Source organism: Columba livia, chromosome 1 (genome assembly GCF_036013475.1).
Source record: "Columba livia isolate bColLiv1 breed racing homer chromosome 1, bColLiv1.pat.W.v2, whole genome shotgun sequence".
Lineage (NCBI taxonomy): Eukaryota > Metazoa > Chordata > Aves > Columbiformes > Columbidae > Columba > Columba livia.
In genome coordinates this window covers 32,286,504-32,314,449 of record NC_088602.1, presented here as the reverse complement: position 1 = coordinate 32,314,449, position 27,946 = coordinate 32,286,504, and the positions used below count along the sequence as shown (strand labels likewise).

Genomic DNA, 27,946 nt, shown 5'->3' with positions numbered 1-27,946 from the left:
GCAGTGGTTAAAGAATAATAAAACAGGAATGGAAGTGGCATACTCACCTTTCAGTAGTTGCCTCCACAGGGCTTGATAGTGTGCACACTGATAAATAATTATAAATGGGCACCTTCTCCTGGAACAGTGAAACAGCAAGGGAGAATAGGAACAATCTGTGCAAGTTTTCATGTGTCTGGACATTTGAAAGCCAAGGAGAACACCGTAAGGATGTATTCAGGAGATGCTTTTGTTTCCAAGCCCACCAAGGAGAGTTAAATCTATGCATGTAACTATTAAAGGCATATCTTTCGTGTTCACAAACCTGAGCCTATAAAAAGACAAGCTCGTTTACTAGGGAAAGTCTTTCTCTGTGAAAAACCTAAAGGCTCTTTAGACGTGCCAAATTGATTTCTTTGTCTTCAAGCACGAATATCAATTAAGCTGAGGTTATGTCCTAGCTTAAAAGCAGGGTGAGATTTATGTGAACAATCAGTTTCAGTTACAGGGAATTAATCCTAAGTGTATAGTACGGGCCTAGGAGTGCATTACTTTCCTTTTGTATCATTTGTTTCCTGATACTGGCACTCTGGAGCAAGGGTATCTGAAGTAAATTTGGCTTCTCATTATACATCCAGATCCCATCAGCACAAGTACAGACACCTGGTGAAGGGTCACATTCAGTTGAACATGCTCAGCTATGTGCAGGTGACATCATGTATCAGTGGAGGCACCTCAAGGCTTTGTAGACATTACTGGTAGAGGAGCTGTGGCTCCAGGGAGAAATGCAGATGCTGAGTGGCCAAAACAGGTCTCACTTGTGTTGGAGCAGTGCATTTCTCACTTGGCTGCTTTACTGTACTTCCACCCTCGTTATTCCTGCTATTATTATTTCTCTAGCACTGAGCACAACAAGTACCTTGAAAAAGGACCGTACGGGAAGGGTAAACTGCTATAAATCCAAATTCTTAGCTGAACAAAGCCAGAACAGCTCCACTTCAGCCATTGCACCTCCACTATGAATCTGTGCTGCTAGGAGCAGGGAGACATGGGGACAGCAGAGGCTCTCACAGTTTGTGTGCTGACGTGAGAAAAGATAAATTTAGGATCCAGTCCTAGTTTTTGTGGATTGTGTTTTACAGGAGACAGTCAGTACCTGAAAGAAACCAGGCTGCAGTTCACTGTTTCCACAAGGGACGTGGGTATGGGGTAATATTTCTTCTGGCCCAAAGTGCTTGTGGTTTTGACTGCATGATGACCCCACTTAAACAGAAAGAGTGGAGAGTGATCCTTGCCCTGATCCTTTTCACCATTAGGGTACTCCCGTGAGAAGAAGGAGACGTGGCTTCCAATCCATGGGAGAAACTTCTCACTTCTAGGTTCCTCTGCAAGCAGTGATTGAAACCTAGACTGAAAGTGCTGCCAGGGAGCTGTGTCTTCTCCTGCCTGCTGTGCTGCCATTCTTTGTTGGGTACACTCACAAGTTAAATATAGGATCTAGTCCCTCGGGAAGCATGGGGCTGCCTGATTTTGCATCTGGAGAGGTACCAATGGGAGACATTGAGATGAGCAAGACAGTGTCCTAAGGTGTCAGCCCTTGAGGGGCAAGAAGGCACACTAGGAACATTAGTACATTTTCAGTGCCAGCTTTCATATACAGGGCCTTTTACGGTGTCTAAGTGACCAGGTGAGTCCTTTTGCATTAGAGATCAAACAACATCTAATTGTTTTTTTCGGAGCTGAATCTCATTCTGAGTCTCCAACATGTCATGTTGATGGACAGGTAAAGGAAATATCACAATTTTCCCCTACACTGGCAAAGGTGTGGGAACTTATGCATCCCCTATATACTGGAGACCACTGAAAACCTTGAGTATCTCAGTCTATGGACTGCAGGAGGGTTACTCTACACTGTGACAGCGCACTAGAGCTTGCACCAAATGGGTCCCATACAGGTAGCTGAGAAAAAGGGGACACCTTGAATGAAGATATTGGGAAAATGCATTCAAAAGGAAGGGCCAGGCACTGGAGGTCTCTGCTCTGCCAAAGGGAGCTGAGCCTGGTAGTGGCTGTGGCTGCAGAAGAGGGTGGGAAGAATGAAAATAGGCTCAGCCAGGCTCAGAGTTCACTCTGAAATGCTTGCACAGGGGTTCCCTAGATGTGAGGCACACAATAACAGTGGCACACAGCCTCACACAGTGCCAGGGCATATCAGTCATAATATACATCCTCACTAGCACTTCTGATCTTGTTGCCTGGCAAAAAATCACTTGCAGATCTGTGCATCCATAAATCACGCCCTGACATATTTGCAACCTCTTCTCTTCCTAGAAATGTAAATCTCTGTGACCCAGGGATCCCAATCTGGGCTCTGGTTCAGCTCAGCTACATACCTTGGCTCAGACCACTGTGCAATGATGAGAGAAAGTCTGTAGAACAGTGACTCATGAGATGAGAAAGGTGAAAAGGTAACCAGAGATAGGATTGCAGAGGTGGGGATAGGTAACAACGCAAAGATTCCAGAAGAAAACCACCATCATAGGAAGATATAGAGTCCTAGGCAGCAACACAGAGAGCTGGAAATGCAGCAGCACTGAAGACCTGTCACAAGTGCAGTAGAAAGCAACCGTTCCCCACCTGATGACTGGCCACCTGTCCAACAAGGACTCTTCAGATGTCTTATCAGGGCCAGCGAGCATACTAATGCTTAGCCTGGTAGCACATTAAATGCCAGCAATGTTTCATCTGTGTCAACCAACAAACAACTTTTATACTTCAAAATTGTGTATATCCTGCTTACAGAATCTCTTTGTGCATAGCAAAAGGTGCCTGAACAAAGTGACCTAGAAAAGGAGGGTTACAGTTTCCTCTAGCATAGAAAGCCAGTGTGACCAATAGAAGAAAATCCAGTTTCTTTGTTCTTGTTCTCCCTTTTAATCTTCATCATCCCTCCAGCTAGTGAAAACAAAACACCGTCATTGCGAATTGTTGATGTTGGGAGTTGCCACAAAAGCACAGGGGTGAAAAAAGCAGGTAGAGTTATATTTCCACTTGTACACAAGTGGAAAGTGATGTATGAAGTATGTCATGGCACTGACTCTTTTTAAGGACAAAAATTCAGATTTTAGTAAGAATCACTGAACAAAATACCTTTGAAGATGTGGACCGTTTATTCAGTGGAAAGTGAGAGTCTGCTGGGCTAGAGTATCTGTACTCTCAAAAAGAGAAATCTAGTTGAAGTTTTATGCTTTGTGTTTCAAAGGTTTCAAAACCAACTCAAAGTGTGATTCATCTTATCTAACATGACAGGTTCACAGGCATCTGCACATGATCTAGTCAATATAGGCTGTCCTAACAGTCAAAGTAAATAGCATAGTCCTCTGGGCTCACCTCCTGATCTACTTTTCCATCTATTCTAGGCATGTCTATATCCCTCCGCTGGGTAAATTGGAAAGCTCAATTTAGTCAGACTTCTGTTTTTGCACCAGAGAGGAGCACTGTGCACAAAGGGAGGAGTCACTGAGGGAGTGGAGTGAAACCAAAATGAGGAGCACTGGTCTGGCTGGGATGGAGTTAACTTTCTTCCCAGCAGTCGATATGGTGCTGGACTTCGGATTTATGACCAGAACAATACTGATGACACATGGATATTTTAATTACCGCTAAGCAGTGTTTGCACAGTGTTGAGGTCTCTGTTTTTCACTCTACACCCCCGACAAGTTAGCCGGGGGGTAGGCAAGAGGTTTGGAGGGTATACATCTGGGACATATGACCCAAACCAATCAAAGAGATATTCTACAACATCATGCTCAGCAATAAATTACCAGGAGTGGGGGAGCAATCTTTCCAAAGTAGCCTTTGCTTGGGGACCAGTTGGATATTGGTCTACTGGTGGGATGTGGCAAGTGACTGCATTTGTATCATCTTTCCCCCAACCCTTTTTTTCTTCACTTATTAAATTGTCTTTGCTTTGACCCATGAGTTTTTCTTGCTATTGATCCTCTGATTCTGTCCCTCATCCTGCTGGTGGGGAGTGAGGCCAAGACCAGCACAGCTTTGTCAGAGGCATCCCTGAAGGAAATGGGCTGAGCCAGTGGTGAAGCTGGTGAAGGGTCTGGAGCACGAGTCTTAGGAGGAGCAGCTGGGGGAACTGGGGCTGTTTAGGCCTGGAGAAAAGAAGGCTGAGGGGAGACCTTATTGCTCTCTACAACTGCCTGAAAGGAGGTTGTAGCATAGAGGCTGTTGGTCTCTTCTCCCAAGTAGCAAGTGATAGGATGAGAGGAAATGGCCTCAGGTCATGCCAGGGGAAGTTTAGATTGGATATTAAGAAAAAATTTATAACCAAAAGGTTGATCAAGCACTGGAACAGGCTGCCCAAAGGAGTGGTTGCATCACCATCCCTGGGGTGTTTAAAAAACATGTAGATGTGGTCCTTAGGGTCATGGTTTAGAGATGGACTCAATGATCTGAAAGGTCTTTTCCAACCTAAATTATTCTATGGTTGTATACAATAGGAAGCATGGTCTCCAGCCCCTGCAGATGAAGGTTAACTCAAGCTGTGGAAGCCTGCTCACATTTCAGGTATGATAACAAATGCAGTGGCTGAGTAGCTGCTTACTGCCAGGAGTGAAGAAGGGGGCTGTAGGCATAGGGTAACACCATCTTTTAAAAATTAATTTGTTGGTGACCTCTGATGGAGAACTATAGTGGAGGCAAGTGATAATTTACAACTGGTGGCCAGACAAGACTGCCCACATGAAAGCTCTGTGATGTTTCTCTCCACTCAGGCTGACTTTAGGTGAATGCAGAAGAAGAGAAGTTATCTTCTCTTTAACCTTTCCATACACTTTCTTGGTGTGAGGCTGTCCCAAAATGCAGCACAGACATGGCCTGACCACAGGCACATTCAGCATTGCTTATATCATGTGTTTCTCCTCTAATGGCCTTCATCCTACACATCTGCCCTTCCCTCCCTGCTGCCCTCCTGCTCCACTCTTGTGGCACATAGCTCTGAAACCAGAGTGATCTCCACAGCCCACCCCCTCATTCTGGACTGCAACTTGCTTCCCATGATGTTCCCCATGTTGATAGCCAAGTCTTGGCCCTCTGGCCAACACTGCAGCGACATGTCTTTAAGGCTTCCTCCCTGTCTCAGTTACTATTATTTCACAAGAGCTTCTGAGGGTTTGGGAGCATCTTGGTAACTTCTGATCTTAAGCTTAACTTCCTTATGATTGCATTAACTTCTCCTTTTTTGGTTGTGTATGCTTAGGAGGTCTGGAAGCCAAACGTTTTCTCAACACTTAGGCAGCTTGCTGCCCAACACGCTGGGTAACTTTTGGTCCTCCGCTGCACAGAGGTGACGCTGTGTGATAAATCAGATGTCATGAACCCAGCCTGATCTGGTGCAACCACAGTGACCAGGTTTTGGAGCCTCTTTTTGTATAAAGTGCACTTGTGGACATGTGACAGCCCATTGCTTCCAGATAAATACAAATAAGGAATGACTAAAGTAGGTCTCTCTCCCCTGTCTTTGAATGTGATGAAGGACACTGCATTAACAGTTCTTCTAGCCATCACAATAACATTTCTGAACATGGAGCCAGCACTGGCACCCTCGGTGTCTCCTTTCCCTACCTCCTCTGAGAAAAACTGATCCTGCTAAGTAAGAAAGGACATTCCTAATCACATTAGGATCATCTTAGAAGGGAGAGAGGGTAACAAAATTAGAGCTTTTAAACCATTATCTATGCTTCATGAACATCTGTATTGATACAAGCCTGTGGAGAGCTGAGCTATGGCTGATCTCATTATAGCTTTAAAAAACAAAATATGTGGCAAGCTGGTCCATGGCTGTAAGAAAACAGTCAGTCTTTTTGTAAGAGGTGAGAAAGAGCTCTGCTCAGTCCCGGAGTGGTTATATTCTGATTCTTGATTTAAAAAATAAAATTATCTCCAATTCCTCAAATTTTTCCTAGGCTCCATATGCAAACTAATATATACACACATATACCTAGCCAAGTAGTGTGCCTATAATTTCATGTTATATGCATTATGCCACAGTGTTTTAATCCTGTTGTCTGCATCTTGTCTGATGTGATAATTTATTGTATTATTTTGCATAACCAGAGTTGATGTATTGTATGGAGAAGCCAGGAAGCGTGTCTGATCTCCTTGCTATGGCAGCAATAATTGAAGTCATATGGTTATTATACTTGGACAGAAACATAAACTCCTCAGAAACACTGGACTGGATGAAATAGGGGATAGGACTGGATTTTGGCTAACAGAAAGTAGACATCTGTATGGCAGATGATAAAGTGGTTAGGAGTTTTACCATGCAACATGTTTTTCTTAAAAGCACTAAATAGGAACTATTCACATATCTCTTAATATAAGTTAGGAAAAAAAAGGATTTCCTGTTGACTTATTCAAAATACAATTTACTGTGGAATAAACCCCTTGTTTTCTTTGTGTATTTACATATATAAATAAAACTAAGAAGGTCAAAAATCAAACCAAAATATTCTGAATTTGATTACATCAGACAGATGGGCCAAAACCAAAAAGCTGGTATCTGGAGCTGGGTGTGTTCAGTGCAGAGGCGTATATAGCTATGTCCAGCAAAAGAAGATCAAGTAGTGAACACAAGCAGTGGACTCCTGATCATCCACATACCCGAATTATGAACTGACTCCATGTTCTTGCACTTCTCCAAGGTGAAATTTCTATAGCAAGAGCTAACCTTAACCATTTGAAGAAGTCATTGGCATTCGGATTCAAGCAAGAGATTACTTTCCGTCCCTCTTTCATTCAGCATTATAGACATAACCCGCCAATCTCGGACTTTGATACTGTACTTCCTCTGTTCAAACATCACTTCTGCAATGCATTTATATTGTTGTGTATAAATGCATACACGTGCATGTACACACTCACATGCATTTTCTTTATTGCTTCCACTTGGCAGAAACCTGAGCCTAATTTTAAAGTGTCACAGCTCAAATATAATCCCCCAAAAGAGTTTGCAATGCAGATCACTTCAGCAATCTGGTTCACAGCACAGTGCCCAAAATGGTAATACTGGTTACAGACTGAGATGAGAGAGCAGAAACTTTTTAAGTCAACCTCACCACTGAGATCTATTATGAAATCACCCTCTCCATCTATAGACATTTAATTGCTACCTGGCTTTTGGCCTCATTAAATTCCAGATAATTAATCCCTGGGTACTAGATTTTCACTCTGCCCAGAGATACTTCAACAGGTTTTCTTAGCATTGGCCCTGAAATGATCATTTCCTGGTCTCAGTGCTGAAGACGCTGTGCCAAGCAATTTAATACATGTCCATTAACAGCAGACCATTCTGTGATATTAAGGGGAAGAAAAAGACAGGAGAAAAGTACAAGCCTTGCACTATCATCAGTTACACAGTGAATTCGAGTAATCAGAAAAATGCATATGTAACCATCACGGGACAATTACCCCATTGCTCTCCAGGGAGCTCGATTCATTAAAAACCTAGTCCCTTCTTTTGGCATTGAAACAACCTCCCACTTCCACTTTCTATTCTCCAGTTCTGGTTCAAAGGTAGATAAAATCTCAAGGAAATGAGCACAATGCACTCCCTGTTGAGAAATAAGGACATAAAAGTTGTAATTTAGTCCTAAGTAAATACTGCCACAGATTTAATTCAATCAGAACTTCCCTCTTTGTCTTAAATCATCAACAGAAAGCATCTGCGGTAGGTCTCCTTCCTTGACCACCACCAGCAGAGGCATAGCTGGTAGGGAGTATCCTGTGCGTGATGCACACAAGCACTGCTCTCAGGGACAAACAGAAGTTATCTTGCATGAAATTTGCACTTTTGCCCCTGGAGACCAAACAGCATCTCTATTTTTTCTGATTTGGATAACAACTTTAACGTAATCTTTCATAGAATGTCCTGAGTTGGAAAAGACCCACCAGGATCATCAAGTCCAACTCCTATCCCCACATATGACAACCCCACAGTTCACACCATGTGTCTGAGGGTGTTGTCCAGTTTCTTCTTGAACACTGTCAGGCCTGGGGCTGTGACACGTCCCTGGGGAGCCTGTTACAGTGCTCCACCACCTTCTGGGTGAAGAACCTTTTCCTAATGTCCAATCTGAACCTCCCCTGGCACATCTTCCTGCCATTCCCTCGGGTTCTGTCACTAGTCACCAGAGAGAAGAGATCAGTATCTCTCCCTCCTCCTCCCCTTGTGAGGAAGCTGTAGCCACCATCAGGTCTCCCTTTCATTTCCTCATCTTTGTGTTGAGATGGTGCAACACAGACTTGAAAGCCACTTCATTTATTTTCTAGACTGTTGGGGCTGGCACAACAGCCCGATCAGGAGCTGAAATGTCCTCACAAAGCTCTTGCTTCATGTACTTCGAGATGAGGTGGGTAGCATCTGTCCTCCAGTGAGCACTCTTTCTGGACTAGAAATGCTATCAACTTACATTTACTTTTAATGTATTTTTAAAAAAAAATTTATAGCACTGTATTTCAGTTTGTTGTATGTTGCAGGTGCCCAGACTGATTATCTTTGAAAACAGCATAATTAATGACTTTCTGTGACTTCAAAATCAAGTGTATTTTGATCAACTTCAATAAAAGCCACTTCTTTTTGCTGGTAGGAGGTGTGAACCCGCAAGCGCTGAGCCCCTGGGACTTTCCCTGACTTCAGAAGAGGTTTCATCTCTCATTCCACAGAATTACTGAAAGTGAACTCCTCCTTAATGAAAAGAGAGGAAACTGGGGCTTTATCCTTTCTGTGTCACAGACCTTTGTTTAACCTCTGAAAGGCCTTGGTTTTTCCAGCTCTGCCACACAGGTAACAGTATTTATAAGCAGACTGGAAGTTTCTATTTGAGGAATATTTTATGAAAACCTGGCTATTTGCCAAAGACAAGTATGATATTTTCCAGACCAATGAGCCACGGAGTCTTTACTGCAGATGAAGAAAAGAAATAGACATACAAGAAGATCCAGTCCTCTGAAACAGGAGCTTCAATATCTAATTGGAACAGAAGAGGCACATTAAGGCATTATAACACTACCAGTGCGGTTTGCCCAAGGCTGAGGTAGCAGAAAACCTCATCTACCCGATGTGAGATGACCAGGGCTGCTTCAGGAGCCTGCAGGAGATGATGTTCTGCTTGGAGAATGCTCTCTGCCTGCTCCTGGATGGGGAAACCAGCTGGATGGGTCAGGATGCAACTGGGGAAAAAGTAAAGGAGCAATCTGGCAAAATGGGGCAGGGTGAGGGTGTTGCAGCTGATGTGGGAAAGCAGAGACCAAGGGTAAGCCATGTGTGCAGACACTGCTGCCTTTTGCAGAGTGCTGAAGCACCAGTCAGTGGTTTTGCAAGCTGGGGTGACTTTCAGGAAGTCTCAGAGGGCAGCAAGTGCTGATCCAGCAGTTGAGATGAGCTGTAACTGCACCTGCAAAAGCTGGGAGAGAGAGGAGAGTGAAGGAAAGCGGCCGTGGAGGGACCAGGCTGATGTGGTGAGTGTCGAGGGAATGCTCAGGCTATTGCAAAACTGTGTAGGGGAAGGGGAGTCTTACCGAATCGATGCAAACGTCTATTGACAATCAGCTGTAATTGATTTTTCTAGGGTTATTTTATTTCCTCCCCTCCAACCCCCAGCAAGCCTACCCTCTTTTTTACAACAGAGTCAGTGTTTCTACGGGGATATCAAACTTCTCCCAAGCAGGAGGAAGGGGATACTTAATTTCCAGGCTGTTGTGTGGTATCTCAAGTTGCTGCTATTTTGTTAACATTCAGGAAAAAGAAAACACTGAACAGCCCCTTCCCAGCTTCCCCAAAGCCCTTCCAACGGTAATTAAATGTAACCCTTTTTTTTCTGCTGACAGTACCGTTTCTAAAAATATCATATTTTGCCCATAGACAAGTCATCTCTGTCAATGAAAGTCATTGTGTCTAACCTAGAGGTCTTTCTAAAAGACATCAGGGAGATGAAGTGGACTTAAACGCCTGAGAAAGGATTTCAGGTTTGGATTTGTGCAGCTGGCAAGGTTAGGTTACCATAAGAGCCTCTCTGAGCTTCAAAAGATGTGTATTTATGTCTGGGAGGCAAGAAAACTTCATGGTGTTCTCACCAAAGCTTCACCCTGTGTTACATCGGTGAAGCTGGTGAAGGGTTTGGAGAGGAAGCCATATGAGGACCAGCTAAAGTCACTCGGTTTGTTCAGCCTGGAGAAGACTGAAGGGAGACCTCGTGGTGGCTACAGCTTCCTCACAAGGGGAGGAGGAGGGACAGGCACCAAACTCTTCTCTTTAGTGACCAATGACAGAACCTGGGGGAATGGCAGGAAGATGTGCCAGGGGAGGTTCAGGTTGGACATTAGGAAAAGGTTCTTCCCCCAGAGGGTGCTGGAGCACTGTAACAGGCTCCCCAGGGAGGTGTCACAGCCCCAAGCCTGACAGCGTTCAAGAAGAGACTGGACAATGCCCACAGACACACGGTGGGAATTTTGGGAATGTCATATGCAGGGACAGGAGTTAGACTCAGTGATCCTTGTGGGTCCCTTCCAACTCAGGACATTCTATGATCCTATGATAAGTTTCAAAATGGCATCCCTCTTTTCCCCTGCCCCTGCCCCCAGCTTCACAGGCTCCCTCCAGATGCTTGTCCTCAGTGATGGATGAACATGCTGTGAGTACACAGAGTTGGTGGGGAGCAGTGGAAGATCCTCAGCCTTGCAACTTGCGTTTCGTTTAGACCAAAATAGGCACAAACATGATGCCCTACAGTTCCTACAGTTGGTGGCTAAGAGGCAATGCCAGGAGATGGTGGTATGACCCTTGTTTGAGGGATCAGTGCTGCACTTCCCATAAGGAAGCATGATGCATTAATAGAGGAGCCACTGAACTTGTGCGATTCCCATTTTGTCCAGGGAGATACAGCAGAAGGAACCCTTGAAGGACCGCACTGCTACTGGGTCCTGACAGACAGATATTCCTTCCCAACTATTATTTCTTAGCATGTATGTATCGCTTAACCCAGATCTGATGCACAGAAATGTGTTGTTCATAGTAACAGTCTCCTCCCCTTTGATCATGACAGTCCAGCAGTTTTATGACAGTCTTTGGTACCTGCTGTGTCTACAAAGCGTTGGTTTATGGTTTGCTTAATTAACCTTGTTCTATTGCATATTGATTTTCTGTGTGGTTAATAGTTTAACTTAAAAATGATGTGAATGCCATAACTACATTAAGCCTGTATGAACAGCAAAACATCCAGACATAATAAAGCAAAAAATTGTTGCTGACCTGCAGCTGGTGCATCCTCTCACCGAGAACCTGCTTAAGCATCTTAGCTAACACATTCTCTGAAATAATTTATCTCAGAGGTGAGATCATAAGCAAGCTAATTAAATACCAAATTGGTTATTGAGGGTGCATTTACTGGGCATGAAAAAGTGATGCATCTCTGACATTTCCCTCTGTAAATACATTTAAATTAGACATTGGTAGTGAATTACCATGCTATAAAATTAAAGCAAATAGATGTATTTTGAATGTTATAAGGCAGCTGCATTATGATAATTAAATAACATCAATGGATTATGCTTATATAAAAATTCCAGAAAATCAGGGGCATCACATCATTGTATGGCATTTATTCCTTCCCCAGGTATAGCTTCTGGGTTAGAGGATGCTCAGAGGATATGTCCACATTAGCGACACGGGTAGCACAGGGCAGGAAGGAGGGGGCCGATTCGCAACAAGCTGGTCTATTTCGAGGATGATTTCCCCACACCCACTGTTTCCCAGCCATGAAGTTTGGGGCAGTTGCTAATGCTGCATGTACACCACAAGTCACTTCCCACCACGGTGACACCAACACACAAGCTGCAGGGCACAGCTCCAGGCTTGGGACCTCAGGGGGGACCTGCATGCTGGCTGCTCTTATTTATCCCTTTGAGCACATGCATTTCTTCCCTTCTTCAGCTTTGGGACTGGGTTTGAGAGGTAAGCCCACCAGAAAGGTAGGCTTCCTGCTCTTGCTCCTCTCTTTGCTTTGCAACAGAAGCAGCTGCCCAGAGTTGATGGAATTTGTGCATTTTTGGAGACTTGGCCATGAAACTATTGCGTCCAAGATGCCATTCAGTGTGTCCCATAACCTGGCCATCACGAGTGGACTCAGCCTTAGCTTGCACACTTAAAATGATGATAGTACACATACACACACACACACACACACACAAACCATTTGAGGCTGTGACAGCCTCAGTACTCATTTTCTGTGGTGACAAGTATGCAGAAAATTAAGTTGCCTGGCAGTATAAAGGAGCACCTTTCCTTTGACCATCTAGTACCTGTACATCTACAATTGCCTAACATGCCCCTCCATTCTTATTTTAACCTGTCATAAAGCAGTGCACAGTACCCCCTTGAATTTTCTGCTAGTTAAGAATCTGCTATTACTCAGCTGACAAGTTTGGTTGTTTTTTTTTTTTTAATTTGCCACATACATTAGGACATTTTCTATGAGAATTAATCCTCCCCTGGAATTAAACCCCCGAGACTGACTGGCTGTACTGCAAACACTACAATTTCTGCCTCTGCTTCAGCTCTGGGAACTCTTTGTGCTTGGTACTGAATGAAGCACAGTCTAATCACTGTTTTCCAAGGGGAGCCACCAAGAAAACACAAAGCGCTGAAGAACATTTTTGTTTATCAGTGAAGATGAGGATGGTGAATACTCTCATGTATATTTTTGGTTTTTATCAGGTCATTGGTCTGATGAAGCCTAGATGGTTTATGATGGACCTCCCAAGGGGTTTGCCTTTTCCTAAAGAAAAACACAGAAGTTGCTGCACTGACACTCACCTTTGCAAAACAGTACCTTCAGCCTTGACCTAGGTGGCTGAATTTTACTTTGGTTGGAAGCTGAAAGTAAAAGGTGCCTACTCTGCTGAATTTGTTAGTGAAAAAGTCAAGATGCTCGTGTAGATCTACCCCAAAACCCTGATGCACGATGACAAGGGAGGTCAGGGAAGCTTCACATGCCTTGTGGTGTCTATGCCAGACCATTGTCTTCTGTCCATCTCTGCCTCCTCTTACAGTGCCAGGTGGAGTGAGCATCCTCTGCTTCCCTTCTGGAGGCAGACAGGGACACCATGCTGCGTAATGCTGTGGTGGCGTGATTGCTTCATTCCCTCTCAGTGGTGGCTGCATATTAACTGTGGATTAATGAGCCCTCTAAGTATTACTTAATGCTCCTAAAATGCTTTATATTTTCTACTTACAGTATAATCATCATTAAGGGATTAAAGTAAAAAGAAAAAAAGACAAAAAAAAAAAGTAAACAAGAAAAAAGAAAGAAACTTCAGTGGCTACAATTAAGCTTCATCATCCTCATTTTGGGTCTTGGATATTTACAGCCTGACTGTGAAACAGGAAGAGCATATCCAAAAAGGATTGGTGGCTTCACAGTGTTTATAGCAACAGGACCAGTTTCGCAGATGGGTCCCTCACACACATACAGCAGCTTAACCTACAGCAGGAGATGTGTCTGTTTTGGCCTCCTTCCCAAACCACTAAACTGACATTGGAGAACATTGTCCCTCACCTCATTTACAGAGAGAGAAACCAAAGGCACAAGCTCCTGCAGAGCATCCCAGCTCCCTGATCCCTGTGGCGGGTCTGGGGGCACAATGGATGGCTGCAGCACGTGGATGTGACCGTCAAGTTTGGAGGCAGATAAACCCCAACACCTCGGCAGGATGCTGCAGTGAATAGATCCTGTCTCCTGCAGCGCTTATTAGTTCAGGCACAGCACCTGTCTAATGCAGCTCTTTAGCTGCTTGGCTCAGCCTGGCTCGTATCCAGCCTCTGCTGTGTTTCAGCTCCATCCTTTTTCTCACCCCAGCTCCTGGGACAAGCGGTTCAGGAGGTGGGAAGCCTGCCAGTGCTGCTGGTGAGCTCGAAGACTGTATTTGTACACAGAGGGAAAAAGCAGTTTTGGGTATAAAGGCAAGCACAGCAAACTCTCTGTCACTGTTAGCTGTGGCCTGGGCTCAGAGCATTGGGTCATACATCACTGAGTACTCTCCAGGGAGCTCAGCCTGATTTTGCTCATGTACTCAGGAACAGATGTTAACTGGATGGGTATTGGGGAAGTCTAGTGATGCCCACCAAGAGGTAGGGCTGTTCTCCACCAGAGAAACAAATTATCTGCAAAACTGGACTTAGGCTATTAGACTTCCTAACTGCAGAGGGCTGGACTAGGTTCTTGCTCATCTTTGAACACTCAGCTGTTTGCAAACACCAGGTGGCACAGGTCTTACTGGAGTGCCTGAGCTGTAATTATGGGTCGGCCAGGACTGGAGCTGGCTGCACTCCGCTGCATGACTTGCCTGTAGAGAGCATCAAGGTCCTTTTACATGAAAAACAACTTGGAAGTTACTTAATCTGCACATTTCTTCTATGTTGTAAAAGTCAAGAAACAAGAGTTAATATCACAAAAAATGCTGAAAGGTTGCTTTCAGCACCAATTAATTTTCCCTATGAGTGAGTAAGAAAAGGTCTTCCCTTCCCCAACATCTGCTTCATCAGACTGAGTTCTCTTGATACAGGCTGTTGCTTGGCCTCTGGCAAATCAAAGTTGCTTCAGTTAAAGCAGCAAATAGGCAAAATATCCAGACACAGCCTGGATTTATCTGTGAACCGGGATGTTGTTTTTTGATCACTGGCTTATTATTAAAAAATCATTAAAAGCTTAAAAATTATTAAGAGATACCTCACCAGAAAAACTGTGCTTAGCTGCAACACTAAATTATCTCCAGTTGCCTTGTGAAGCTTCTGGAGATTAAGCTGGCTTCTGATCTGTTTTCTGATAGTGCCTTCATCTTTTACCAACAGCCTGAAAGAAAGTTCAGTCTTTATAATCAGTTATTTACAAACCAGTGGTTATGTTTGCATGACCTCGCATGACCTTAATATTTTTGAGTCTTTTTAAAAAAATATTTTCCATGGCAGAAGAAACTCAGTAAAAGTTTTGTTTTATTTTTAAAGCTGTATTTTCTCCCTTGAGATTCCAGTCAGGAGTTGCAATTGGATGAAAGATTCCAGTTTGGCTGTAAGGAGGAAACCAGATGAAGTGGTGGTGAATTACTGCAAGCTTTTTGTCTTTTTCCATGCCATATTTTATATCTTGACCTGGACATAGCCTGCAAGCAAACACACCCTATTTGTAAGGAACTTACTCCTGCTGCCTTCTTTGAGTTTGCATTCTGTTGAGGTTGGCAGGTGACTGTGGAAAATGTGTCTTTTCATCCACTCCCAAAAGCACAGATAATGAGAGGTCTAAACCTGGGTACATGCCTTTAGGCAAGTAGGCAAGTATTTATAAGGAATACTGCTTGACTGAAGAGGGGTAAAGAGGTCCCAAAAAAAACTTTTGACAGAATGATGGCAGAGAGGAAACTAAACGAGCCAGATAATCCCCTGACCACATCACAACTATTTTGTAAGAATGCGAGGAGAGAAAATCAAACATGAACTACACTTCTAAGCCAACAAAACACCAGCGAAACACTTTTCAATGACCAGTGCCTCAGGCTTCTGTCAGGTATCCTCTGGTGAAGCTTGCTACAGGATGTTTCTGATTCCAGTGCTGGCAGGGCCACTGCTGGGAGTCACGTTCCCAAGGCAGCAAAGGGGAACATGTGCCTGATTTCAGCTTCTTCTTCAGTCTGACATATTAATGAAAACTCTTTTAATGAATCCACAAAGGCCTGTGAAATGGGATGGTGGTGGTGTGGGGAGCAGGCTTACGCACCCTCTGCTGCCCCTACACTAAGGGCAATGACAGCTTTTAGGGGAACAACAAAGTCATTTGGGATAGTAATATTTCAAGCTGCCCCAACAAAATACAGCTCACCTGCAGACTTCCATACTTCAAACCATGAGCTGGCCTAAAGAGGCTGGGCAAATCAACCTTTCCTCACCTCTAGTGATGTTATCTCATCCTAACTCACCAAACCTGTGTAGTACATCTGACTTTCACTGATCAAAGATAAATAGAAACAAATTCCATCAAGCCTGGGATGAGACTCAGAATCCAGGCAGGGAACAGAAGTGATACTACCTAAGTAGCCTCTCTGCTTTGTACCTCTCTGCACAGCTAATTAACACAGCTCGCATACCAAAAAAGTGGGTCTGAAGCATTAAGGATCCTGCTGTAGGGGGAAAGTAATCATGAAGCAGTTAATTGAATAAACCCAGGGAAAGTTTGTTCTGCTGACAGCTACCCTGTAAGGAGAATGAAAGGCAGATTTGTCCAAGTGGATTATTTGTTCCATGTGACTTGCTCCATGTTTTTTGCTCCACTCGGCGCTTTTTAGGAATGTGTTTACCCTTGTGCCATGGTTCAAAGTCTTTGCAGAAGGATGATGAACAGTCTGTCCTCTCCCCTTTAGAGTTTATTTTGCATTGCTTGTAATTATCAATAAGCGTGCTTGTTCCAAAGCATATTTTGAAGTATGACTTACACTCTTTTGCCATCCCTCATCTGCCACAGTGACCCTGTTTCCAATCCAAATGGATTTAATTAGCTGGTAATAGCTCTGGGCTTTGAACTACCACAAGGATTTGTATTTCAGACAAGTTTAAATTACGAGATGCTTTTGTAACTAATATAACTCCATATTATTTCACTGGTATCAGTCTACTGTGCTGATCCTTGTGTGCCTGAGTATGTCCCAAATGTCCATCTGTCTTCTTAATTTTGTTCAGATATGTCTTTCAGATACGACTTTGGCTTGGTTGTTGTTGATGCACATGTTCAATGATTGCTCTTGAGACCCTTATGCTGCTGCACCTTTCTTTGCACTCCAAAATACCAATCCTATTTTTATACAGGGTTGCAGGGCCAGAACAATTCAAGTGGGAAAGGACCTCCTGCTAGTTACAGTCCTGCTAACACAGCTCAGGATGAGGTTGGCCTTTGCCACAAAGGTACATTGCTGGCTCACTTTCAGCTTGTCCACTAGAACCCCTTTGTCCCTCTGTCTTGCCTGGCAATGGTGACAGCATCCACAGTCTATTTTTTTGCTATACCTGAAATTTTCTGTTATCAATTAGTCCAAAAAGTTGTTGCCTACTCTTTTCTTGATGAGATGTTCCTTCTAGTGGAAATAAATGGAAAGCTCTCACCCTGGAGTTATGTTGCCAGTTGTCCTTTTTTTTTTTTCCTGTATCTGAGATCTCCCTCAAAGTTTGCTTTTGAGGAGTGGAAAGAAGATTGTCTTACCTGAACCTGTGTAAAACAGTAGTGAATATAATGGTGTTTGTGTGTGAAACTTTCTGGGTTTCTTGTAAGGAGACAACTGTCCTTATTATGTTTTCTTTTGCATAACTCAAAGAAACTGGAGTTCATTTCACCTAACTTCAGCTAGATAAAAATGACCTACCCATCCCAAGATAATCTTCTGGCTTCCTTGATTGTCAGTGGCAAGAAGGACAGTCCTGCTTTGAGGACAATTCATCTCACTGATCCTAGACCCCAAAAGATTGTGCACCTCAGAAATGTTCTCAATTCTCACGTAGTGCAAGTAGGGAATTGCAGAATTGCCCTACAAGTAAAACCCCATTGGTCTCTAATGTGTCTTTTCATACCATGAGGATCCTGCCAGCAGAGACAACACCTCTTTGTGTGCAACCAAGCATCCTCATCTGAGCAGGTGTTGCAATGTATGAATGAGATACCCAGGCTCACTCCCCTATTAAAGAGAAAGATGTCTTCAGTCTGCCCTACACTATTCAAAGGAGATGGACAAGTTTGCTAGACTCCAGAAGGTTTTTCATATGGTCTTTTGCTGGATCAAGTTTGATAATTTTCAGAATTAAGTATGTTGGAATAAGGGTCTGATCATGCAAAAATACGTATTTTTGAAGCTGTGCATGTGGTTGACACTGAACCCCTGGCTGGTCTTGCTGAGTTCAGAGCACTATCATGATCACTGCCGCCATCCTGCTGTTTCCATTTCAACCTCTCCTTTCCGCGAAGCCTGAAGGTGACCTTAACAGTCCCCTTACCCCAGCTGCCCTATGTAATCCTTGTGCGGTGGTTATTTACTCCATTTTCACACTTATTACTTTGCTTATTTTCCACATGGCAGTCCCTAAGAGTGGAAGAACATTTTCATCCTCTGCTGATGTGGTTTTCTGCTCCATAGCAGCTGCCTCCTTGCTCATCTGTAGTGTTTGTTTTCTGCACAAGAAGACATTACTGATTCAACCTTTTTCTGTCTCATTTATGCTCCAGTGCTCTGTTTCTCTTTCCACTTTAGCTGGCACTTGATGTGAGAGAGTGTGTGATCTTGTGTTTAAGATATTCACAAGAACCTGTGTCTCTTCTCCACCATGCATTTCCCAGTGGTTAATGGACGATCGCCAACCACTCTGGAGCTTAATATTTCCACGTGTAAAATAACAGTAACATCACTAAAGCTGTGAAAAGATTATTTTTCACTTGTGAGGCCAGTCTGGAAGGAAAAGGGATTTCAGTTTGGATCAGCTCAGAATGAAATTGTTCTAGAAGAAAAGCACTACATCTGTTATGGAAATAACTGGTTAATTCCTTTCCAAAGTTGTTTCAAACATTTCTACCTTTTTAAAAAACATACACCAAAATAAACATGCAAAGTACTCGGAGGTCTCTGCCATTATCCCCCTGAGATGCTTTCATGTTGTTGTGGAGACTAAAGGGGAGAGCTAAAGATAAATCCATTAATGTTATATAAGTCACTCCAAAATGCCTCTAAATAAATAAAAGTGCTTCAGATTGTACACTGCATATGTGCCAGGCAATTCATCGGCAGTGCCAGGACACTCCTCTTTGGAGGAGAACTCCGTGGGAGAGGGGAGCAGAAGTATTGCAGGTGGCAATTAGCAGCAGGTCACCCAGAGCAATTTTCAAGAGATCTCCAAGCACCACTGGGGATTTGCTGTTCAGCACAGGCCTCAATAATCCCTAAGGGTAAGAGCTCTGTGGGATGTTGTGAAAGCCAGCTGAGGCCACTGCTCTCCCCAGCTGCTTGCTCCTACAGCATGGAAGCAGAAGGGTGCCTACTTTGGTAGTGCACACACTGTATTGCCAGATTAAATCCCTGATGGCAGTGGTTTTGCACCGCCACACTGAAGCAGAGGGAAGATGTTCTCTTTGGCCAGCACTGGTGAATGGATCATGATGGTGGCTTACTGCGCTGGATGGACAACAGGCATCTGTGGCATCTCCAGCCAGACCTGACTGCTTGAGCCCTGATCCAGTGTATGGTGGCAATTGGGTTTTGCAGGCATGTAGGACACTTGGCTTCCACACTAACTGCATCAGCATGTGGTGACAGGAACATTTTATTGCCTCTTGTAGCTCTCTTCATCTTGCTGGTGATCATTTTAAAGCAGGACTTCATCTGTCAATAGGTAAGTTGGTGGCACCAAGTAAGCTGAGAATCGAATTATTTTTTCTAAAAGAGCTTAGAGGAAAATAAGAGATCCAAATTTGCAATGAAATTAGTGATGCTTTCCTTCCAGTGGGAGTAAAAAAAGGCCAAAATTACGTTATTGAATGACAGATGAGAAGAATCTTTTGCTTTAAGACTTTGGTATAGCAGGTAATGGGCAGGATGAGGAGGAACAATAATGCAGAAGAGAAGGAACCTAGAAAAAGAGGCAAGCCATGGAAAGAAAGAGAAATGAAGCAGTTTGATGAAGTGCTCAATGTCTCACCATCCATGCTTTCAATTTCCAAATAAAGCATGTGCATTCTTGGGCTGGGAAGTTGCTCCTGCTTTCAGAAGCTCAGGCCCAGTCTCTCCCCAGCTCCATCAGAAACTGGACCCAAATTGGCTGAACGTGGTGGCACAGCTCTGCTTGTCTCTGTCGCAAAAATCACACTAAAAGCAGGCTCAGTGTACTACCTAAATCTTGTTCAGCTCTCTGAAGCAATTATTTCAGTTCTGGTGGCACATGCACCTCCCAGCACCCACCTCCAGCAGCTCCAAGGAGGACCACAAATCTGCATTGTGCCACACCATGCCATGCCATGTATGTCAGCTCCAATTGTCATTACTCTCATCATGGTCATTACTCTCATGGTCCTTGCTCCCACCACACCAGAGGAGCGGCGATCCTCACCATCCCAGCCTCCCACAGCCAGAAGAGTGTGGCTGTGTGTCCCATGCTCCTCGCTACCTCACTCAGTTCCCAGTAAATCTGGGTAAAGACTGTGTATCCCACTAAATTATTGCAGGATTCACAGTTTTTCCCTCTTCTGCACCAGAGTGAGAGACACTAATGGCCCATTGTGATGGGAAGGCTCTGGGGGTACCAGGGGTGACACCCAAGTTCTCAGCTCTACGTCAAACAGGACAAGGTTCATGGTATTTCTGCAGTGGAAGAAGGGCTGACACCTTGGGGAGACTGGGCACAGGTACAGCAGCTCCTTTCCTTCACTTTATGAGGAGTCCCAGGATCTGCTGTGTTTCTTTAAATTCGGTTTCTTGGATTAACTAAAGAACCTCAGACTGTCACTCAGAAGTTTCTAAGTGTCCCCAGTTAAGTGTACTGGGAGGTCTTTGGTACTGGGACAGCATCTTAATGATTGAACAAGAGCTTCTACTCTGTAAATTCTGAATTTGGGGCAAAATTTTCTATGTTTGGCAACCTGGCCTGGGACTTTTTAACATATGAGCCTTGCAGGACTATGCTCAGTGCTTGGTTTCTCTACTGAGGCAAGCAGCAAGGTGTGCTAATTAACACCAGTTGTGGGAATGTCCAAGTGTGGCTTACATCTTCTGGGAAGCAGCCTGAGACCTCACCACTCATTTTACATAATCAAGGCTTATAATAAAACATCCCTCTTTCCTCCACACTTCATGTGTTAGACACAGCAATTGCTTTGAAGCAGTATTTCTCCTGAGGGAGGTATCTGGGCCACTACATCTAACCCGAAGGGCTGCACTGAGAAATTCTTGATATACTGAGTTGTATCAGAGTGGGTGGATTAGAAAGCGATACGTGATGGTGTCTGATGGCTACTCTTCACCCCTGCAGGCAAATGTCCTGTCAAGGGGAGAAGTATTTCTCTAATATTATAACAATGGTGCAATTTCCCATTGATAACACCTGTCTTGAAATGTCCTGCAACCAGGTCAGATTTGTTAATGAAATTCACCCTCAAAATCAAACATGGGTAGAAAAGGGCTCAATGCTTATCCACTCTATCCCATCTCCAGAGCTGTAGCATGACAGGCAGCACCCATTAATGGTGGTAATTAATTTTCCAGAATGATTTTGGGGTGGCAGAGTGGGAGAAGGAAGACGAAGCATATTAACACAGAAACTTCTGAGACCGTAGCACTTCCCCTCCCTTTGCCTCTGCCGAGGAGGTGCCATAATTGTTATTCTGGGAGATTGTGCTGGAACTTGGAACTGCCCTGCTTTGCAACAAGAGTGGAGCAAAGCCCATGCCACCCTGCTCTCCCACATCATGGTCCTGTGGGTTATGCAGGTGTGTGGGTCTGTGAGCTCAGGGTTAATGGGAGAGGGAAGAGGGGAGAGAGAAGAAGGGAGAAAGGAAAAGGAAGAGGGGAGCTCTCAGGACCAGGCAGCAGCAGAGACGGATGGAGAGACCCCAGGGAGAGCTGCAGGAGTGTGCTCTGCCTCCTCTCTGCAGAGAACCATTACAGTCACATCTTCAGGTGGCTGTGGATGCACAGACAGAGGCTCCCAGGGTGCTCGTGGTCAACTTCGTTTCCAGTTTTACCCACTGAAGTCCCATCAAACAAAGGCAGGGCTGAAGGACAGGTGGCAAAGCAGTGCTGCCTGCTGCTGTCCACATCCCCACAAAAGGATTTGGAAGTCTGAGGTGCCCAATGTTTGCTCAGCCCTGGCCCAAACTGAGACCCAAATGCCTGGCCAGGAACGCGGCTTTGCAGGCAGCAGGAGGGTTTGCAGCCCCCCTCGCCATGGCTGTCACAATCCTGGTGGACGTTGCGGCTGAACACCACTTGGGCTCCCCAAATCAGCACCCGAAGTGATAGATTTGAGCATGTCTGGGCTGAGATGGTGGCAGAGGATATCTGGGGGTTGTTAGCAGTAGGTTAAAGAGTCACTTTCCTCCCTTGCACTAAATAAATAAATAAATCTCGTGCACCATAGCACTTTAATCCTGCTGGGGATAAAGTGGATTACAATGCTATTTGGCTGGCCGCTGCACGCAGAGCCAAACTGTTATAACAGGATTCAAATCCCCTCCCTAACTCAGAACAGATTGGCTTGTTTCTTTAAAAAGTAGCTAGAAGACAGCTTGGCCCCATAAACCATGTTATGATCCTTTTTGAATATAAGATTGAACTATTTCTGGCCTCCTCTAAATATGCTTCCTTCTGTAATTCAACAAGTTCCTTGAAGTCCTACAGAGAAAAGGAAGGGTGGTTTCTACAAGAACATTGTAAATGTACTTTTTTTTATCATTTAGAAGCGCATTTTTCACACTCTTCAAAGAGTAAAAGTTGCGTGTAAAAAGCTAGTAACTCTGTGAACAAAGAGGATCTATTTTACACAGCTGCACGTAGCATCTTGCAAAGCATCAGCACCCAGCTGGGTTGGGATGGCACTGCTGTCCCGTGCTACGGATGGCTGTTTTTTTGGGCAGGAACTGATGCCGGTTAAAGAGTGAGGACACAACCTTCTCCCCAGGGTGCAATTAGCAGTGATGGGAAGAATTGCTATTAACAAGGAAAAAATGCAGAGGAATTCACTGAGCCTCATCTCCGCAGGGACCAGCAAACTCTGCTCGTTTCTTCCGTGCACACAGAGGACCTTAAAATTTTGCTGGCACACTGGGACCTGCAGCCAGCAGCAGCAGCGGTGCTCCTTTAATTAATGTGGCCTTAGAGGGAGCAGCCACTTAACTAGGAAGCTCCATTGCCTGGCTGTGCCTCTCTAAGGGTAGATGTCAGGGCTACCATACACTTGAAGGAAGACAGGTTACAAGGTAACACATATAATACTATTGAGGATGAAGGTGACCTATAAAAGTGCAGTAAATATGTGATTTTCTCTGCTCGGCAAGTGAATTTTGATCCCACTGTAGCACCACATCGTGAGGTGCTGCTGCTGTGCCTGGGAAAGCTCAAGGAAGGACAAAGAGCAGAAAGCAGCAAGAAGGACAAAGAGGCTCCAAAACAACCCCCCCACCCCATTCACACCCCTGCCAGACAGGCAAACAGGGAGTGACACTGCAGAATTGTTTTTCCTTGTTTAGAGCCGCCTATGTCAGCCTGTCGTGCACAGGGAAAATAGCAGCAGATCAATAGAGATATTTGCGCTGACGCTCTTATCATCTCCTTTAAGATACACTGAATCCCTCATCAGCCTTCCCAGTTAATGAGCCTTTCAGTTGGAAGAAAGACACTGTTTTTTTTTCTGAACGTGTGATTCTCTGCCAGTCTCCAGACCTCTCTTAAAGAAAGAGGTAGGTTATGGGCTCTGGTAACAGTCAGAGGTCCAGGCTGTGATTATGGTGACAATGTGCTGATATAACTTTACTGGAGAACCCCGCCTTGGTCTATGTACAAGTCTGTGACAGCAGAAGCTGTTGCAAACTTTCCCTGAAGGGTATCGCACAGCGAGTGCTTTTCATGATGCCAAATCTCTGACACACATACGTGATCACCAGCCATGGGTCCTCGTGGTGGGCCAGATCCCACCACCATCTCTGAGCACTCCCCTGGATGGAAGGAGTGAGATCTGAGGTCCTGCAGTGATTTGAATTTAATGGAGTTATGTGCATTGGCACTGATTGAGGAGCTGACCTAGGTGATGGATGTCAATGTAATCACACCAGAATATGATGCCTGTCATTTATCATTTGCACCAGTCAGCCAGGAGACCCCTTGCCTGGGTGCTGTAGAGATACAGAATAAAATAATCCCTTTGCAAAGAGCTTACAATTTTGGAGTAAGCACAAATATTTAGGCTTTGAAGGAAAGGGAGAGAAATTACATTGCTCCTAGCCCTTGTTTCCTAGCAGGCTTGTATTCATCGACTGCGAACCTTAATACAGTTTTCACTCCACTTGTCAATTGTTAAGATAGATTTGGGGGCTGTCAACAAAATGCTACAGTTGAATTGACCCAGCTAGAAATAATAGACCATGAAACATCAGAGCAGTAATAATACTGTAAACCACCACAGAGGAATATCTTCAGCCCTTTCATTGTTAATGGTCCCTTCGGTGTCATTTGGTGTATGGGACAGTTTGGGGGTGATTTGCCTGTTCCTGCTTTAGAAGTCTTTGCACCAGGTTGCTGGAGGGAGCAACCACAACCTCCCTGTTCATCTTCAGGGCAAAAATAGGCACCTTGAGAAGCAGGTTCATTTGACTTGTCTTTGATATCAGTTTTCAGACAAGACGCTTTGCCTGCTGGAGGTGACCACCTCTCTATCACCAGGTAAGAGCAGGTGGGACAAGGTGTCTGTCTTGGAGACAGGTGTTGCTGGCCAGTGGGTGCTGTTGGTGTCATGCTGGGCACAAACGGGTCCAACCCACGCATCTTTTCTGGCCCTTAACACAAAACAATGGTTTGTTCCTTACAGAGCTGGTGGGAAACCAGACTGAACACCTTGAGAGCATATCAGTGCTAAAGCCTGACATATTCACCCATCTGGATGTGAGCTGGATAACTCAGGAGCACTTTCAAAGTGTTTTTCACTTTACAATCAGAGTTTTTTTTCAGAGCAAAGAGGTTTCTTATCAGCTTATCCTACCTGCCTGGTGTCTCAACAGACCCATGTGGGGAAACTAGTGACATTAGGCTCCCACTGCAACCCTATCACAGGAGCAATTCCTACTGAGTTCAAGACAATTCTCACTGGAGATTTCACTGACACATCAGACCTTTTCCTAAAGGCTTCCCTTTGTTTCCAAGAGAGTTTTAGGTGCAATGCCTGCTTCCAAGAACTGCCAAGACAGCACCAAGATTATGCATCTCTCTACTGGGCTTTGGGTCTGAGCAGTGAGGAGCTTGGCCATGGGGATTTTAATGCACTAAAATGCCCTCTGTGTTTAACAGAAAGGAACAGAAGCATCAACTTTTTCTTTTTTTTGGACATCCAAAGGTAAAATGCCGCAGCTCCTGCAACAGCAAATCTGCAATTCAAGAGGACCTGAACTGATAAATTCAGGTCTAGACCTAGATAACAGTGAAGCAGTCAGCAGACACCTCTCTGTGGGACCACATCAGACAGTGCCACTGGCATTGAAATTGTCTTGTGACCTTCAATAACCTTTTTTCTGCTCAGCTTTTTTTACTAATTAAAATTATAAATGAAAGTAACAGGAGACAGTCTCATAAAAGGGGTCAAGCACAGAAACACTCATTTACAAAATCTCCCCATGCACTTAGGAACGTGACTATTTCTTTCATCTGTTTGGATTGCCAGATTCTTTCAGACAACGACAAGGCTGTGGGTGTTTTAAATAGCTTGTGTTGGCAGAGGAGCTGCATGTTGGCAGAGGTGAGCCCACAACCGAGCTGTCCATCTCCTGGGAGATCCTGCCCCAGCCAGCAGTGCTCACCAGGCTGACTACAGCCTTGCATGGAAATCCTCCTGGACATGCCATCCTGCTGGAAACAACCTTCTCCTGCCTGAGCACAGCCCAAGACTGGAAACATACCTCCAGGAAACTGGCTTTTCTAGGGGGGGATGTCACTCCAAAGAGGGATTTACCCCGTCAATGGACCTCCTGGAGACCTGCAGCCTGGGAAAGATGCTCCTCACAACCACTGCGAGTTCCTTCTGGAGACCCCAGCAGAGCCAAATATAAGTTGTCCTGAATTGGATTAATTTCTGAGCTTGCACTGGGCTTGCAGAGCGGCATCTCAAGTCAGGTCCACAAGGACTTTCAGCAAAACAGGAGTCACTTAGTTAAACTTGGTCATTCACTACCATGACAAAGTAATTAGAGCCTGGCAGTCTCTTTCTCCCCCTGCTGCTCCTTCTCTATGTACAAACATCAGGGCTCTGGCATAGATGGAGCTCTTGACACTTTGTCAGTGAAAAAGCAGTACCGTGTAAGTAAGAGAAATGTTTTATGGGAACTATAAATAGTTTTGCATTAAGGCAAATGTATTCTCCTGCCTAAAATAGATTCACCTTGCAAACAGCTTAAGGACACTTTCAGCACCAGACAAATGCTTTCAGACTCCCCTTCAGAGAGAGAAACAGCCTTTTTCCCCAAAAAAGCAAACAAGACCAGCAGCCGGAGACCCCTATGCTGTCCCTCAGCCCCCTTCCATCCTGACCTCACTCTCCACGGCTGGAGAGCAGCCGGCGGTGCTTGGGTGTCAGTCTGGGAGATGGCTCAGCATCCTTCCACCAAAAACGGAGCTTAATTCATCCAACTAACTTTTTCAGTCATTTTCTCCAGGGGCTCGCAACATGCGTGCTCATTACACAGGTGAAAGGGATGAGGAAACTTTGGGGAGGGGGAGCAGCCACTTCCCATGGTCTCTCAGAGCAGTGGGTTGCTTTCCTTTCACTCCAAAGGGAACTGAGCAGCCAAACAATGCAAACATCCCCTCTGCCAGGGCTGCAATGTGTTAACAGCACTCTCAGAGCATCATTTCATTCCCTGCGGAGAAAAGCCGACGGTGGGGTGGGGGGGTGGACAAGAAGATGTCAGAAGAGAAAAACGTATTTTGAACTCACCTTTAGGCTGTGCGTTGGGTTGACGACGCAGACAAGTTGCCCGGCAGCTGAGAAAACCCTCTTTGCCTTGTAGTGCTGAAACCTCAGGTGAATAAGATCTAACACAGCCCCAAAGCACTGGGTGAAGAAAAGCATCACAACTTTTGGCGTTTGCTGCTGCCGCTGCTGCCGCTGCTGCCGCTGCTGCTGGCGGTGGGCAGGGGAAGCAGCCAGGGAGCCCCTGAGTCCTTGAGCCCGGGGAGGGGAGTGCAGTCGGCGAGGGCTCCGCTCCGGCACGGCTTAGCATGCCTTCATATTCATCATCAAAATAAGACGGGAAGAGGCTTGCAGCAGCGGGGCGGCCAATGGAAAGGACAGAAATGTTATCCTTGAGGTCCAGAGACAGCCAATAACGAATGCCTCCCCTCCAGAAACTCCCTGATGAATTGAGCCTGGCGGAGAATGTATTATTGAGCATTACCATACATCAGCACATTGCATTTATCTTGTGATTACAGCCAGTCATACGTAAGGCTGTGGAGATATGCAAGACAAAATTGATTGCTTAATGTCTCCATTTATTAATTGCCTTAATTTAACGAAAGAGGGCTCGGATACCAAAGCCCACCAGTGAAACTGCTGGAAAGTAGCAAAAATAGATTAAGGAAACTATGTTTTACTGAGGGATAAAAATCAAATAAGCAAAGAGAGGTTAAGCAGAAGAGCTCACTGTACAAATAAATTTACACCTGTGCCTTTGTGGGCTTCAATTTGGATTTTCAACACTATGAAGTTTTCTACATTTTATTTTCTGTTACTTCACAAGGGTCCCAGCACACAAATAACATTCCCTCCCCTCCCCACCTAAAAATTGGAAAGGTCAGGTCTCAGGTCTGGTGTAACTTGGAATAACTCCATTTAAAGTCAGCAATATTTTCCTGATTTACACTCACTGGTGGATCAGGTCCGTTGGACACAAAACGTGGTAATTACTGGATGCTGGAACTACAAGAGCATAAAAAGGCACAGAGCATGCTTCTAAAAATAATGAAATACATGATGCATGAGAGCACACACAGATAGAAACTTGCACTGAGGGAAAAGTGGCTTCTAAATCAACAGAATAATTAAACATGCAGAAGGTTTTTGCTTGTCATTCATCTGCATATCGGTGGGCAGGAAATGACTAATTAGCCGTTAGATTGTCCT

The 27,946-nt window shown here is 44.7% G+C and overlaps 1 protein-coding gene across 1 annotated transcript in view; it reads right to left on the bottom strand.

The window, feature by feature from the left end:
- SIAH3 (siah E3 ubiquitin protein ligase family member 3) overlaps positions 1-27,690 on the bottom strand; it is a 47,565-nt gene extending 19,875 nt beyond the window's left edge. The window contains 2 exon segments of the mRNA XM_005501810.4: positions 26,759-26,935; positions 26,937-27,690. Coding sequence (XP_005501867.2) covers positions 26,759-26,935; positions 26,937-27,221 — 462 coding nt within the window. The 5' untranslated portion in view covers positions 27,222-27,690.
- Positions 27,691-27,946: the final 256 nt, after the last annotated feature.